General features: G+C 40.8%; 1 protein-coding gene across 1 annotated transcript; it reads left to right on the top strand.

The window, feature by feature from the left end:
* The first annotated feature begins 6937 nt into the window (after positions 1 to 6937).
* Positions 6938 to 8514, top strand: LOC135491577 (uncharacterized). Its single transcript, XM_064777549.1, has 3 exons — positions 6938 to 7103; positions 7246 to 7421; positions 8302 to 8514. The coding sequence occupies exons 1-3, from the start codon at positions 6938 to 6940 to the stop codon at positions 8512 to 8514; spliced, it is 555 nt and encodes a 184-aa protein (XP_064633619.1).
* Positions 8515 to 17160: the final 8646 nt, after the last annotated feature.

The raw sequence follows: 17160 nt of genomic DNA on the forward strand, positions 1-17160 counted from the left end.
GGCGCAATGTCAACGTCAACAAGTCAACTGAAGAATAAACATTTCACCTACACTTCAACATTGAGGGTGAATTGCAGTCGTCTGGTGATAACTTCGACTCAACTGAACTGGTAAATACTCCACAGCGATAAATTACGCATACCTGCACAAAATTACTTTTTAATTCCAGACATGTGCCTAAGGCGTATATAATTTAGTCGGATTCCAAGTCGTGGACTGAAACTTGGAAACAACTACGTTGTATTCATTTTATGCACCGATCCAATTTGGAATTTAAAACACTTTACTGCAGAAAGAATATCATTAAAACTGATTAATTGAATACTGGTATATATATAGATAACAGTAAATATGATTCGACCTCGGAGGTAAAGTCGGAGTGAGATTTGGAACGTTAAAAGCCCAGAAATTCAAAACGGGCTATGGCGCCTATTTAGCGGAAACAGCCTACAAAAACAGTATAAGCATATCGATGTTTTAATACATGTATCAACACTTTGAGAGTTATGGAATATATTACTAATATTCATTTCATAGGTATCAAATTGTTCAAACCACAATCAATATCAGGCATAGGAAAACAACCAACATGCAGGAAAAAATGACCTGCATTACTTTTTCAATGGATCCGGACCATTTCCACATCCGTTGTGTTTGGAAGAAGACAAAACGTGGAAAATTTACAACTGATTATCGAATATCGCTATTCACTGTTCAATAGTGTGTTCGAAAGTCGGGGTAAGCACCACAGCGTCCTTCTTGGCACTGGCGACTCACTTAGCGCTTGGCCTCGGATTGGGTTACTTCGGCTTAAATGGCTGCCGAATGTGTTTTTCGAGAAAAGGTGGAAGACGAATGTAATACACATTTGTTCTATTGCATCAGACTGCAGTTTTGGGGCAAAAAAAAGAGAAGTAATTGATGAATAATTGATATAAGGATGTGAAAAATTCGGCCAATAGGGTTAGTGATTAGTTTTTGCAGTTTACGTACGTACACAAAGTATTGTGTCATTCTTGGTTACGCTACTTTACTCTGCTATTACTCGGGCCTGGCGCAATAGCGTTTGGGCTCAATTCATACTGGGCATGCGCTTCTAGGCGCGAGATCCGGTGCGATCGACCACCTAATCATCACGAGATCTCACAGGGAGGCGCGTGGTTTTACCAGGCTGGCTATAAATATTGTTGCCGTAAGGTTCCCCAAATGGAAGTCAGAATGGAGCGAAACCTCTCTAATTATGTTATCCCAAAGTGGCATTATAAGTTAATAATGGTTTGATATAATCCAGAAGTATTAAGGTAGCAGGAAGGGTTGGGCGTTTGTGGTTTCTGAGTCTGAGGGGGTTGATGTCTGTTGACTGTGATTTAAGAGAGACTAGGCATGGCACCAGTCTCTCTTAAAGCACAGTCAACAGGCATTTGGTCTCAGTATTTGGGTAAGTACAGAATCAAGGCAGCTCAGAGAGCAATGATTGAACGATGCTGTGGAAAAGTCCTAGGATATTGCATCAGTCACGACCAACTTCTCATCAGAAAGCGTCACCACCAGCATATTCAATGTTCAGTTCCAACCTGTACCAGTCCAATGCACGCCTGTCATGGTCAGCAGTGGTCAGCTTAGCGCGATATGGAACATTCTTCCGAAACTCAAGCGAGGGAAGTCTGCTCATTAGCATATCTCGCGCACTGCTCCTTCTTGTCAAACATCGTAGTGAAATCGTAATGGAAAACGTCTGGCTTTGCGCCAGACATTGAGACTAATAAGTGAAGATCAGGTAAAGGACTTCTACTTGCGCGAGACGGATGTGATAAAATTATCATTGCAGAGACTCCGGTGACGTACACATATATTTTTTACAATCAAAAATGCCCTCAAAAGACGACATGGAATGATTATTTTATTGATATTTCCTACTATATACCTTCCAATTATCACTTTATACAAATAGATCGGCGTTAGGTGGCATGCTTTTCTTTCCTGGTGACACTTTAAAGCAAAATAGTTGCAACCCCGTAAATGCGCTATAAGTCCAATAATAAGTGACGGTGACCCGTTATAAATGTTCGCCAGCTTCGCTTTTTTGCTACGCGGCGCTTTGGGCCCTTGCGTCTAGATGCGTGCATTATTACTTGTGACGATTGTCGAATCAAGAGCAGGAAAGCAGTAGAATTCCGTCTCTCAAAACTATTGTATTATATTAACTTGAGCATATTAATCCTTCATCATGTTTATAACCTGAAGATGTTTTATCTTAACTTCAACCAAAACGCCGAACTAGCAGAGGGGCAACTATGGGTCGTACCGTGATGTAAGGATCTATGGCCAGTTCCCACCGTGGGCGGGATCGGTATTTTACCACACTGGGCTAAATGTCATAGTCACAGTGGCTGCTTTTCATTACTCCTTGAGTCCTTACCGTAACGTCTACGTCTTCAGCCAAGATGTTAGTGGAGATTTTAAAATCATATCTCATTTTCATTTTAACGAGCTCACATACATTGCTGGAGAATATGGCGATGATGTCATAGGTGTAAGCACTCGTCTTGGAAGGAAATCTGCCTATAAAACATTTCGAGCATTTCAAGTTGATTTGAATGGAAATAGCAATTGCCGAGAGATGATTTTGCCGTATGACGAACTGAAGAAAAGCCTCGGTCCGAAAAATTCGACGTTCGAATATTTCAAAATGATTTCATGCGGTGAGAATGTTTTCTTGGAGTTGACCTATCGATGCAAATATCAGAAGCACAAGATCAGGAAAAAAACCCTGTCTGTGTCTTGGTTAGATTGGTATAAAATAGTCGACGTAGGGTTCAATCTTAAACTTGAGTATGTTAAAAGCCTAAAATGGATTCGCTACTCTCTTACGTCAGAAGCCGACATTGCAACCATAGCACTTAATATGGATATGTCAGGGAATATCAAATGTGATATAAATGGTCACCTCTTTAAATCATCAGCCAGAACACATTCCATCACCATTTTAGAAAAACCGTACGAATATAATACATCCACGTCGATTATCTTTCGTGATGATTTCTTCAGAAAATTGGGAGACTCTGTAATTGTGTCTTTGCTCGGATCATATAACGTCGTCGTTGAGGTTCATCGGTCGAAAATTGGAGCCAACCTCGGTTTTGACCCAGATGAGAGCTACAAGTTTCAGTCTAAAAACCGTGCTATACTTCTTTTTATGTTAAATTTGGCGGCATGCCTTAAACAATCTGATGTGGATGCTTGGCCTACGTTATTGATGACCTTAGATGCCAAGTTTGTCTCACATCATATGCTTATTCTTGGTGCGAATGAAAGAATAATCGCCTGGCCAAAATTTGGTGAAAATAAACAGTTGACCGCAAAAGTATTTATTGCGTGAAGAAAAGAAACGCAATCTGCGTGAACAAATTAAAACCACCATTTGCAGATTAAGAACAACCTGCAGCAAAGCACTTAGAATTATAAATAATAGAGAGTTTGAACGGCTCTGTAAAAGCAGAAGATAGAAATTACTTCTCAATCATAAATCATAGTAGTTTTATCCCGTCAATCTGATTACATTTAGCTGCCCCACAACGTTTAATGCAAATAATTTAGTTTTGTACGTAAACATGTTTATCAAATTTCTAAAATGTGCTTTTTGATGCTGTATTATGCAAGTGGCAAAATGAATCAGTTGAATAATCATATTGATTTTATCCAATATTTTTCGAAGTAAAAATGATGCTTGGGAGAATTCATTGGGTATGAAACATCCTAATTAGTACACCATAATTGTATCGCATCAAAAAAGCAGAACTGGCAACTGTCATCTTATCACCTTATCTTAGTCAGTGCAAGTAACTCGTTTGGAGACTACACATGTACAGTCCTTCCAGAAAGTAAATGTGAACAGGTTTTTTTCATATCACAGATAAAGAGATAAAAATAAGATAAATGAATGCGGTTTTCAGCAGAGTATGGTATATTTAGTTGGTCATATATCTGTTGTTTTTGGATGCACCTAATTCCATCCCCCCATTATGTAACAAGCATTTTTTTAAAAGGTCCAAAAATCACTTTTTTATTCCATGTGCCTTTTCAAAAATTCAAATGAGCCAATGAACTGTGCTTTATGACCATCAATTTTTGCACTTGCAATCCAATAGAGAGTGTTCGATAGTCATGACAAATGCACATTTTTGCTTACGATTTTTATGTTATTTTTTTAATCTCTTCCATAACCTTTGATAAAGACCCCACATCCTTCACGCATGAGCTGAGTTGGCCATAAAGACCCTGACTGACTGCATTGCTGACTATGAGGGGTGTTCTCAAATGTCACCAGCTGTCCGAAAAAAACAATAATCTGTGGCGACCTAAAATTGATATTCAAAATGAAAGAATCTAGCAGGAATTTTTTAGTAATGAAAGCAAAAAAACCTTTGTTGCATCATAGTTTACCCATACATTGTGAAAAGAACGAAAATCAAATATAATAAAAAAGTGACTTTTTAGACATTTTTAAAACTGCCTGTTACATAATGAAGAGACAGGATTAGGTGGGTCTAAATACAACAGATACATGGCCAAGTAGATATACCATTCTCTGCTGAAAACCGCATTCAATTATCTTATTCTATCACTGTGATATTAAAAAAGCCTGTGGACATTTACTTTCCGGAAGGACTGTACATGTGTACATGTATCTGGGTAGATTTGCACGTATTGTCCATACAATCTTATTCAGATCATCAACCAATATCTTGGCTGGCTGGAAACATTCCATAGTATTTGTTATAGTATATTTCGTTTTTTCACTGGTTATGTTCTCTCGTCTGTATAATGACGGGACCTCTTGAAGAAGTGAGAATACAGATATTGCACAGCTCCGAGGGGATGCAAGTTTTCACACCTTTTTCATTTCTTGTGATGGTAATATTGCGAAACTTTCTTCAAAGTTGAATCTGGTTTAAATCTATACATCTAAGCTAGACTAGACATCGAACCATTCCACTTTTCAATAATATGCAAGACTTTGCTGCATGAAGAAATTCATTGATATACTTTCTCATATGACTTTTCTACGCCACAATGTCGTGTAGATGAATTTACACATGCGATAAGTAAGCAGAACCGTCTCGATTGAAAGACGGTCTTTTAAAGTGGGCGACCGTCTTTCAAATGAGATTCTGCCCTCGACCTGGTAAGTAAGAGAGAATTGGTGGAAAGAATTTGACCACTTATTGCCTACAGCTCTATAAATGATGTTGGGAATTGAAATTGAGAGAATGCGTCATTCGGAGGTTTTAGCTTGCATCTTCTTCCTTCTTCCTTCTTAGCTTCCGTCAACGTCTTTGAGTATGATATGTTTGCACACACTGATGTTCAGGTTTCATCACATAACGGTTACACCTCTGCTATTTCTATGCTCCAGCTTTGTATATTGGCATAGGATAGCATTCTTGACGCAAGAACCGAACGCGTCGCGTATACAGCGGCAAAATAGCGAAGCTGGCGAAACATTTATAACGGGTCACCGTGATCTCATTATGGACTTATAGGGCGATTGTGGGGTTGTAACTATTTTGCTGTATATTGTCACGAGGAAAGAAAAGCACGCGACCTAACGCCAACCTATTTATGTAAATTAATAATTAGAAGGAATATAGTTCAGGAAATAATAATTAATAATCATTCCTTATCGTCTTTTGAGAGCATTTTTAATTGTAAAAAGTATATACCTACGTCACAGAGTCTCTGCAATGGTTATTTTTATCACAGTAGACTCGCGCGGCCAGACTCTCTTCACCTATTAGTCTGGCGCAAGCCAGGCATTCTTTGTAATAGACGTTTTCCATTACAATGTATCTGGGCCGAAGAAACACTGCGCAAGATTACCTCGAGTTGAGAATAGATTATGCTGATGAGCATACTTCGCCATTGAGTTTTCCAGGAATGGTGCATATCGCGCGCGAAGATATCCGCTTGGTGGCGCTGAAGTGGCCACTGTAATCAAGAGTCACTCTAAAAACTACTTGGTCATAACAAATGACGGACCTAACCAAAATTGCTTATATTTTCGCATTGCTACAATGAAAGACATAATACTGAAACCACATGTCTGTTGACTGGCACTATACCTCCCCACACTCAGAAACCACTAACGCCCACCCCTTCCTGCCACCTTAATACTTCTGGATGCTCTGGACACGGTAGTTGATAAAAGCTGGACTCAAGAAGCTGGACGCTAGATTACGATCATCGGATTGCATTGCCTGGATTCAATCAACCTCGCCTCCCGTTCATGGAATCCCAGTGGGCCTAAATTTACTAGAGCTGACTGGACGGGAAGAGAATGATTAGGACTTTATACTTTCAGGGCGTTTGTTGAGATGAGGTGAAAATAGACATACATAGATCGCATTTGGAATGCTATGCGTCGACGACCAATTTAGAGAAATGATATAAGAACGCTAACTTTGATCATCGGGTTCAGAGAAACTTTCAGGAATAAGAAAACATCTCCGATGTCCTTCCTGCTGAGTTTTGTTGGTAATCCTGATAGCTGGGACAAGCATGCTGTAGTAATTTTACGTAACCTGCCTTTGGTCTGGGAGTAAGAGACCTTGTTACCTGCTGTGTTTGCACTATCTTGATGATATCATCAACGTGAATCAAAATAGACCACAATCAAACTTTCGACTGGTAACAATGAGTCGAGAACTATTTCTTGTGGAAATGTGTAGCATCATTCTCCAAAGCAGTAATACTCAAGCACATTGTCTCTGCTAGTATAAGCCTCCTGCAGCTGAAAGGGTAAATCCTGGGTGCTGTTGAAGGAAAATAGAGAAAATAGCCAGGTTAAGAACTCGAACGATAAACGACAACGGTAACGACAATCACGTCATCCTCCAAATCGACTACTGTTCCTCAGTAGGTCTAGTCATTGGTCAACATGGACATGGAAGTGGAAGACGATGCACATGAAGACGTTGCCGTTAAACTGGCAATGGAGTGGGAGAAGCATCCAGGGTTGTATGTGACAACTTGTAATGATTACAGGGATGTTGACTACAAGGCTGCCGCTCTTAAGAGCATCGGCAAGGAAATCGGTTGCAGCGGTAAGTTGATATTCGGGGTTAATCGGGAACAAACAAACTTTGAAAATTAAACGTACACCTTTATTTCACCTTTATTTTCAGTTATCATCACTTCGTTATGATTAAGCGTACTCATGACAATCTCTATACACGTCTATTTCAGTGCCCACAGTAAAAACCAAAATGAAATCTTTACGCACGATGCTCGCTCGAGCTGTAAAGTGCCCTCCATCCGGGAGCGTCCGGAAAAAGCTGCCGAAGAAACAAGAATGGGTGAAAGAAAACCTAAAGTTTTTGTTGCCCTATATGAACATAGGCAAAACCACAACGAATCTCAAGGTATTTATGACGTCTTGAAATGGCATTCGAACACTATATCGTATTGCCATGAAACCTCCCCGTTTGGCGACATGAAGTAGTCACGCATAGCATCCCTTTGTTGTTTTGCGTTCAGTTTGCACATACGTTGGTTGGTTTTTTCGAGCGGCGTCAGCTGTTTTTCTTGCGCACCTCTCCATGCTCCGTCCATCCGCGTATGAGAAGCATTTTCTCGGTCTACGTCTCCTCGTCTGATATAAAAGGTGGACTGGTTATCTATCAAATAGTTGTGTAAACAACAAGCTCCAAGAACTATGTCCTCAAGTACTCTTGGTCCCAGCTTTATAGTCGTTAGAAATACTCTAAACCTGTGAGCGAAAATCTCGAAGCAATTTTCTGAGGTGCGCCTTGCACGACTCAATCGATAGTTGTGGATTTTGGTGGCCATATCATGAGTTCTATTGGGGTATGGCTTTGAACAATCTAGTCGAAATTGAAAGGCAGCATCCCCTATAATATGGGGGTGGACAAGTATTCCACATGTTCCATCTGGAGGAAAATTCAATGTGTTGTAATCCATGCCAAATTTCAGTGTGGACTGATGGAATATTCCAGCATCCCCTGCGCGACGCGGGGCCCAAACATCAACGTACAGAAATATGTATCTTGCGTCAACAAGCGCAAGATGTATGACAGAGGAAAAGTGCTTGTAATTAAAATATGCTGATCCGGTGTTTCCTGGCTTCTCGATGCTGATATGTTTGCCGTCTATTGCTCCAAGGCAAAGCGGATAGTTGCACTTGTCCTCAAACTCTGACATAACAATTTTCCACTCATCCTGGCTCTCGGGCATCTGAAATGAAAAAAAAGAAGATTAATATGCCTATTTTTCTCATTTCAGGCACAAGCAAACACCCCTAGTGATTTTGAAGAAGGATTGGAAAGAAAAGAAGATTCAAACTATGATTCAGATGGTCATATGGTTGAAGAGGAAAAGGTTGTGGAAGGCCGTGAAAAGTTGCCGGATGACCCAGAGGTCCCTCCTATGACATCGGAAGGTCAGACGCCGCAGCTCATCTCCTGCCGAACGGTCCACCACAGCCGACAAAGCTAAGAACGGGAGGACTACCAAGCCACTGAGGAAGGGCAAAATGAACCAGTTTGAAGAAGAAGAGTTGAGCCTGCTGAAAAAACTTACAAACCCTTGTAAGACACCTGCAAAACTTAATCAAGACATGGACGAAATGGACTCTTTCTGTCGCCATCTCTCCTTCAGACTCAAAAGGCTGGATAGGCGTGGTCAGATGATGGCAGTACACAAAATCGAAAATGTCGTGTTTGACATCGAGTATAGTGGTTTGTGTGCAGGCATTGTTTTGATCATCCCACTCCACAAAGCAGTGGGATGCTTCCATGTGACGAAGCTGGTTTGTCTCCGTTTTGTCATGTCTCTCTGTCCTTGGTTGTGACGTTAGTGTGATTCACTTCGGGCAGATGGCACCACTGTTCTAGGTCAAGCGCCGCCATCTCTCAACCAGTGAACACGTAGATTTTCTTGTCTCCAAACTTCTGTAAATTTCTCTATACATTCTCAAGTTGTGTTCATTAAATTATTTCTATTCGATTTCTATGGTTTTGTGGATTCTTTTGAGGCCACGATACTTTCGCGAGCCGTTGTATCGTGACATTCCAACATCCGCCTACTTTCCTGCTCCCAGATTCGATACCCTAACAACAGGTAACCCGTTTCCCCAACCTCGGCACCAATACGTTCCGGGGGTGCCTACTGCCCTTTATAAACCCAACTTCCCCCAGTTTACAGTTTCTTCCCCTGATACGCAATTTTCAATGGATGACAACGCTGGCTTTGAGAGTTCGGATAGGCTCTTCCAGTTAACCTCCTTGTGAGCTATGACTTCAACTACTTGTTCTGTATGTATCAAACCTCCTTTCCTTTTGAAATTACCGGCATTTATTTGTGAAAAATGTACTATTCTGCTTAAATACATGAATGTTGGCGTCTCCTCAGTCGTTGTATTGCTATTGTCATGATTTTTATAATTTTCTACCTTCATTTCCAACTGGAGACACAGGAAGTTACCTCGATGTACTTTTCACCGAGAGCGTCAAATATTGCCACTGTTGTTTCGTTAACGATGTTTGATATTGTTCTTTCTCCAACTCTAAACAGAAAGGACAGACTTTCGAACGTTCCCCCTGAAATTTGAGAATAAGGTATGTTTTAGAATACGATTTTTTTACATTACACCTCAAAACTCAATACATAAATTATGGAATCAAGTTAGATTATCTATACTGACCAGTAGCTAGAAAACGCAGTGTGATGGTTAAACGCTCCCCTAGTGAAATTGCCTCTCGCATAAGTGTATCTTGTTTCATTAGCAGTGGTCAAATCAGGTGGAGGAGGTCGTCGAAAATATCCGGTTTCATTCTTAGGAACTTCCGGTACGAGTTCACATCTTCAAGGCGGAGCTCCTTGACAAGATTCCCATATGCCCCCAAACGTTGACGTCGGAGAATCCATTTGTGTGCCCACAAGTACGCCATTCTATTTTGCCGCCGGCGCCGTTTGCGGCGCAAAAACAACAACATGACTAGCATATGCCGCTGACAACAAGCAGCCGCCATGGTGTGGTATGACTAGCTTGAAGAAGTTGACGCCGTCCAGTATATGGCTTATCATCACATGGCATACTACCGATCAGTGATTGGCCGGCGAAGACCAGATAAATAATAGCCCAGGGACCTGTTTCATAAATCTTTTTAACAGACTTCCTTCAAGATACCATAAAGGAAGGATATAACGTCTATTTAAAGCTGCGTATTAAAAGCGATTCATAACTCGTTTTTACTCTGCCATTACATTAAATTTAACAGACCTGCCATTAATAAATTGTATGGTGTACCTCATTGGTGAAAAAAAAAACAAACTCGAACGCAAAGTGATTTATTGTGTTGAGATTCGTAATACATGATCGGGCCGTGGCAAAATGTGTCAATTTTAGTGTCTTTGGTTCCTATACACTATATGATTGCCCTTTCGACATACGAAACTTCCTTTCCATGCATTAACTCTGTGCTTGGAACATGGCCTAGAGACAGCGATCTCGCAATTGGACTGATACTGAATTTGATGTTTTAGTGTAGTTTTACTTAGAACTCAATTACAAGCTGGCGAATATGATTGTCGTTCACACTCATGTGTCGAGGAGGAAAGTCATCATCCCCTGCGTCATCATCAGAGGTCTCGTCATCATCGTCATCGTCATCTGAATCCTCCACAAAGGGCAATCTATCCGGGACAGCAATGTTGTGGAGCAGGCAGCACGACTGAATAATAATGCTTGCCTTTTGTGGTGTGTATTGAATCTCCTTGCGGAGGCATCAGAACCGTTGCTTTAGGAGACCGTTGCAACGTTCTATGACGCATCTGGCTCTTATTTGCATCCGCTGGAATGCCCTTTCCTGTCTGGTTTTGGCATTGGCAAGAGATGTCAGAAGCCACCTCTTGCAAGGATACCCCGAGTCTCCCAACATCCATCCATTCGGTGGATTGTTTTCAAATGCCTGGCCAAGGGCTGAACTGTGGAGAACGAAGGCGTCATGAGACCCTCCTGGAAAACGTGCCACACAGTTATTAATGATCATATCCCAATCACAAACTAGCATGACATTAATGCTGTGGTATCCTTTCCGATTGATATAAACGTTTTCGTTGATTTGAGGCTTGCGTATACGACAATGGGTCCCATCGATCGATCCAATTACTCTTGGAAAACCCGTGTTATCAAAAAAATTGGTTTTGACCTTCTGGAGGTCCCTCTCGAAGTGAACGTGTTGGTCAATGCGTGCTGCAAACGCGGATGACATAGCGCCGATACACCTCGATGTTGTCGCAAAGCTCACATGGTGAATATCACCGATACTAGATTGTTCATGCCCGGTTGCGAAATATCGTAATGCTATACACACTTGCAATGATACTGGGAGGGCGTCATTTCTCTGAGTAGGATGCTCAAACTCCTCCCACAGCTGACGACAAAAATCGAAACATATGTTCTTCGGGAAACGATATCTCTTGATGAATAAATCATCCATCAAGGAATCCTGACCAGCGGATTGAATCGATCCCTGAATACCCGTTCTCGTCGAAGATTTCGCCTATTCCGTTCCTGAATTAAGCGCAACATGATTCCACGTTTACCCTGGACGAAGTCCTCGCGACTAAAGGAACTCTAGACTACCTTCAGGTTTAAAGGAACCGAGTAAAATAAACACAGGATAAAACCACTACGTGAAACACTCTTAATGGTAACATTAACCTAGATATTTTAAAGTCACGTTTATGAAACGCGTTCTTCCTTTAAGGAGTGCCTTTATCCTAGCATTAGGGCTAAAGACACTTTATTAGGCTTTATGAAGCAGGTCCCTGATCATGACAAAATAAAGTTCAGCCGACCAAGCGATTGAAAATCAAACATGTTGAATTTTCAGTCGCTTCGTGCAACAGTTGTTTCAACTAGTCGGGCCACGAAAAGAATCAGTTGCGCAGACGATTTTTGCCCGCAAACCAAACCGATGCGACGCCACAATCGACTGCGACCTAGGTCGCTATCGGAAGTTGGTCGCCCGTTTGCGGATGATTCACTCGACTGGTCGCACACGACGTCGCCTGGCGATCTCACTTGCGATCATCGCTGGCAACGTCGCGGTCGCCAATGGCGTCGGCAGTCGCCTCGATTTTGTTGCCCGTGTGTGGTGGCCTTAGAGACCCTCAAGTGGAACATGCCGCCGAAATTTCGTTTCTCTCAAGAGCAGGATGTGCTGCTGCTTAGAGACGTTGTGAACCCTTTTCAATACGACCCGAAGAATCACCGGAATCAGTGGGGTGTACACGCGAAAAATCTAAATGATGTAAAACAGGATTTAGAGTGAATCATAAACTATATATGCAGGGAGAATGCTGATTTGCCAGTTGCAAAATTCAAGAAGGATGATCGGGCCAGTTTAAAGAGGAAACACTACTAAGTAGTGAGTGGTAACTATAGCTGATGCTGCGAGGCTGCGATCCAGTCTGAAAGGATTTTATTTGACAATTGTGCATTCCCCTTGTGAAAAAAGGCTTGTCTCCGGCGACCATAATCAATGATTTCATGCTTGGTTGAGTCATTTCATTTGCATAATAATGCATATGTTGACAATTTTTGAGAGTAACTACAATCTGTGCCGTAAATAGTCAAGCCAAGTTGTTGATGTATACATTTTAGGTCTGGAGTGGATGAAGTCTATGATGTGATGCTGCAGCTTTCGCAAGAATTGGCTGATCTTACCAGAGAAAAGGATATTTTGAACGACAAGAAAAAGATGGAAGCAGACACAAAAAATTACACTACCAAAGAGAAAGCTTATATGATCAGGGAGAGCGCTATGGTTGGGATGGCAGGTTCTTCCAAGAAACCGGGTGAGGGATTCCTCCAAAGAAGCCGAGTGCCGAATTGTCAGAAAAGTTAGCGAAACCCAATTTCGATCTTTGCAGAACTACAGGAGTCAAATAATTTTAGTGAGAGCATTTGCATCGTTGATTTTTGCAGTCATCCCTGGTTGAAAGACACATGAATTGTAAACTGTAAAAAGTTTGAAAAGAAGGTTTGGCACTTATGAAGCCATTGTGAAAATTTTCAGAAAAATAACACTGGTCGAAACTTAAACAGCAAAAGGATCGGGCTTACGCGAGATTGTGTTCGGCACTATTTTAGTACAGGTGTTGTCTCTGTTGTAGTAGAAATGGACAATCATGCTGTTTTCCACTGCACACCATGTAATACCACCACCACCACTATTTCAAAGCATGTATGTAAATGATTTCACTGTTATTCTTTTTGCAGGACAAAACCCAGAACCAATTTAATGTTGATGGAGGGCTGAAGCGTAAAGCTCCGAGCGGAGATATAGGATACCTTGAAAAGAAAGGTAAGGACGAGATCGACCTGAAGGGAGGAATGTCAGCTCTGTCGAGGATTTGTATCAAGACAATATATTTTTAACCTCGGACACTTGAGGTGCACCCAGGATGAGATTTACCCTTTCAGCTCCATTGCACGTGTGTTCGCTATAAACGCCAAATGTCGAAAAATGTAGGAAAAGTCTCACTAATCTTTTTGAATGTAGGGAAATGTTGGAATGTGTTCATGCTCCTTGTTTGCTATGTCCCGGCGTAAAAAACTCCACACTTGCAAATATTTTACAACTTTTTGCAGTTTCATCTATCGACAACAGAGGCGACTAGTTTCGCTGTATAAAGTTGAGGCCAATGCGGAATGTTTTTTTTCAGTTCCATAAATGGCTGACAGGGTTTGGTTGTATCTATTGTGTTGGTATAATGATCAAGTTATCAAAACATGAAATTAAGAGAACTTAATTGCAATTCATATAAACGGGTATCTCACAAGTTTACATATTAAAAAGCTGGCATTACCAGCAGGTTATTTATTCGAGATTGTGGTATGCAAGCATTCCACGTATATTGCTCTGAAAGTGGAATGCCCATATGGCAAGCGGAGTGTCCAGTAATTAAAAAAACCTAGTTTTATTCAAAAAACCTAGTTTTTTACCTAATAAACTAAGTTTATTTGGTAAAAATATAGGTTTTTTTAAAACAACCTTGTTTATTAGCTAATAAACCGAGTTTCTTTAATGAAACCAAGTTTTTTACCTTATTAACCTTGTTTCTATCCACAAATGTCAAGTTTAACAAATAAACTTGGTTTTATTCCCTAAAATATAAGTTTTTCATCCAGTGGTAATAAACTTAGTTTTATAGCAAAGAATCTTGGTTTATTAACAATAACTGGACAAATGGCCAATAAACCTACCTTTTTACGTAAAAAACTTGGTTTTATACAAAACAACTTAGTTTTTTGCAATAAAACCTGGTTTTATTGTAAAAATGTAGGTTGTTTTGAATAACTGGACAAACGGCGTGCAAAAACCTACTTTCTATCGAGAAACTTGTATTTTCTACCTCGCCCCATGTACACAAATCCGCGATGTTATCGGGACGAGGATGGGCAACCTCGGCACCACGTGGTACTAATGCTGCACTGCACTGCACTCTGTAAACTAGTTAGTGAGACCCTAACCTCATCCCAGATAACTCAATGTAGGTAGGATCGAGGTTTAAAAATGTAAGTTTTCTGATAAACCAGGTTTATTTAAAAAAACTAGGTTTATTAGTAATAAACTTAGTTTTTTTAAATAAACTAGGTTGTTTTAGTAATAAACCTTGTTTTATTGAATAAATGGACATTTCTGTACAGAAACTTATATTTTATACAATTATGTTGTAAAAAACCAAATTTTTTAGGTAATAAACCAGGTTTTTTAGCATAAAATGTAAGTTTCTGTTAAAAAACCTACTTTATTAGGAAAGAATGTAAAAAAAACTTGGTTTTATTAAAGAAACTCGGTTTATTAGCTAATAAACAAGGTTGTTTTAAAAAAACCTATATTTTTACCAAATAAACTTAGTTTATTAGGTAAAAAACCAAGTTTTTTTGAATAAAACTAGGTGTTTTTAATTACTGGACACTCCGCTTGCCATATGCCCATGCCAAGACTACGAAGGGGTGGCTGGGTTACCAAATGAAAATTATTTATCGAAATAGGAAAACAGAACAGGCTTAGGATTATAACTGATAAAAAATCAAAATTACTCATCAACTATCATTTTTATGCTATATTCTCGAAATTATTATTTTTAAAACGTTTCAATGTTTAGATACCAACTAGTGTGCAATGAAATATCCTTCGTAACGTGAAAAAGGATGGCATTTAAATTTGATCAAAGACCACGGAAAGGTAGATTAGGCACATCTGCCTTGTTTTCCACAAAGTTCCCAGGTTACAGCATTAATTCATTTGCCTCCAGGTCAATTGCATTTCTTTAAATGTCGTCCCTAATGTGGTGCAATCCAATTTTTACTTGGTTCAGGCAATTTGCCCTTTCTCCCTCATGCGTGAAAAGCTGGGTCTAAAATTTTGCAAAGATATGTATTAAACCCCTACCTACCAATATCCATTGAAACATTTTCCAACAATTTAAAAATTAAATTATGAATTACAAAAAAAGGTAATATTGGGGTAATTTATCAAAATGTATCTTTTTCATATTGACGTGGAGGCCAAAGGGTTAATGCGGTAATTAGCAATTTTTGTGGAAAACAAATGTCCTTTCCCATGATCTTTGATTCAATTTGAATAACATCCCTTAGCGGTGCAAACAAGTTTTGAATTGGTTCAGGCAATTTTGCCCTTGCTCTCTCATGCGTGAAAAGCTGTCAAATATCTATCAAATATATTTTCCAGAAATATAAAGTGCTAATTTGGGGTAATTTATCAAACTGTATAGTTTTTTTTGGTACACCCTGTAGAGGCCATGATTGGCAATATAGCTCAGAGATTAAAGCGCATAGGACATTTTGTGTCATTCAAACTTACCTATGGAACACTTTTGCATGTTACTCCATTTGGGCTCAAACACAAGAGTATCCCTTTAATTTTCTAAAGGGAGAACTGAGTTAACAGCTCGGCCGCCAGGCGGCGCCCTGACCGATCCCGCGAGATCGCGCCGATCTCATGCCGCCATATTCAGTCTTTACTCTTGTGCTTCTACGAAGCACATCGTTTTTTCAAAGCTGCCGTGAATTCGATTTAAAACCAAATTCAACCAGCCAAGTCTAGACGATTTTTGGGTTCATTCACCTACGGAGTAGACCGCCAAACTAATCTTGGCATTAGTATTGTCCAGTCTATTTAATTATAGACATTTTCTTAGCTAGCTTAGTCGACCCGGCTCCATTATTTTGATCTTGGTAGGGTAGAGTTTAGTAGGCTATTCTCCGCTCTATTGTAATGAACAAGACTCAGATCCATTGCAATAGTGTTTAATTCAAGTAGGCATGTTTTCCTTTCCATTAATTAGTGCGTCCTTTCTGGCCTACTTGGGGTTCCCAGTGTTTTTATTGTCATTGGTACCATTTTTTATATGGCGTACCCCTCCGACGGCATCCTTTGTCTCACCACAAAGGAATGCGTCTGGTGGCGGGAAACGGGCCGCGAAGACGCCTAAACCCTCTTCCGGTTCCGTTTCCGGGCATATAACCCGGAGGTCTAGCAAACCTCCCGCCACCACCCCTTCCGTCAGCCGAGTTCCGGTTCCGGCCGCGGCTGCGAAGGATGCGGGATCTGACATTATTAATGTCTGTGGTCCCAAGGGAGACTTACATCCAATAAGTCTCCAAGGGTTTAATATACCCCGGACCTCAGGGAACCTTCCGGTTCCCCTGTCGTCCGCTCCCCCGAGTACAAGCCCTTTGTACCCGCGGGAGCACACTGCTTCCGGTCCGCCGATTGCAGTTCCGGTTACTGACGCTGGTTCCCGTTTTTCAGTAACCGAAGACTCTACTGGGGGTTTTTCTCAGTCTTTACTGCGAAATAACCCCAGTCCTCACGGACACAGTAGAGTAGGGCCGGACCTTATAACGCCACCTCCGAAACGCCATGCGTCTTCGGTAACAGCGTTTCCGCCCTCCGTACCTCCTTCTAAAAGGGCTTCCGGTAGCTCCATACCGGCGAAGGAGTTACGGGCATTTCCGGTTTCGGACTTCGTCCTACCGGAAATGCAGGCACCTTCCTACGTTGGCCAACCTCTTGGGTGGAACCAACCGGAAGTGCCACCCCC

Source organism: Lineus longissimus, chromosome 7 (assembly GCF_910592395.1).
Source record: "Lineus longissimus chromosome 7, tnLinLong1.2, whole genome shotgun sequence".
Taxonomy (NCBI): domain Eukaryota; kingdom Metazoa; phylum Nemertea; class Pilidiophora; order Heteronemertea; family Lineidae; genus Lineus; species Lineus longissimus.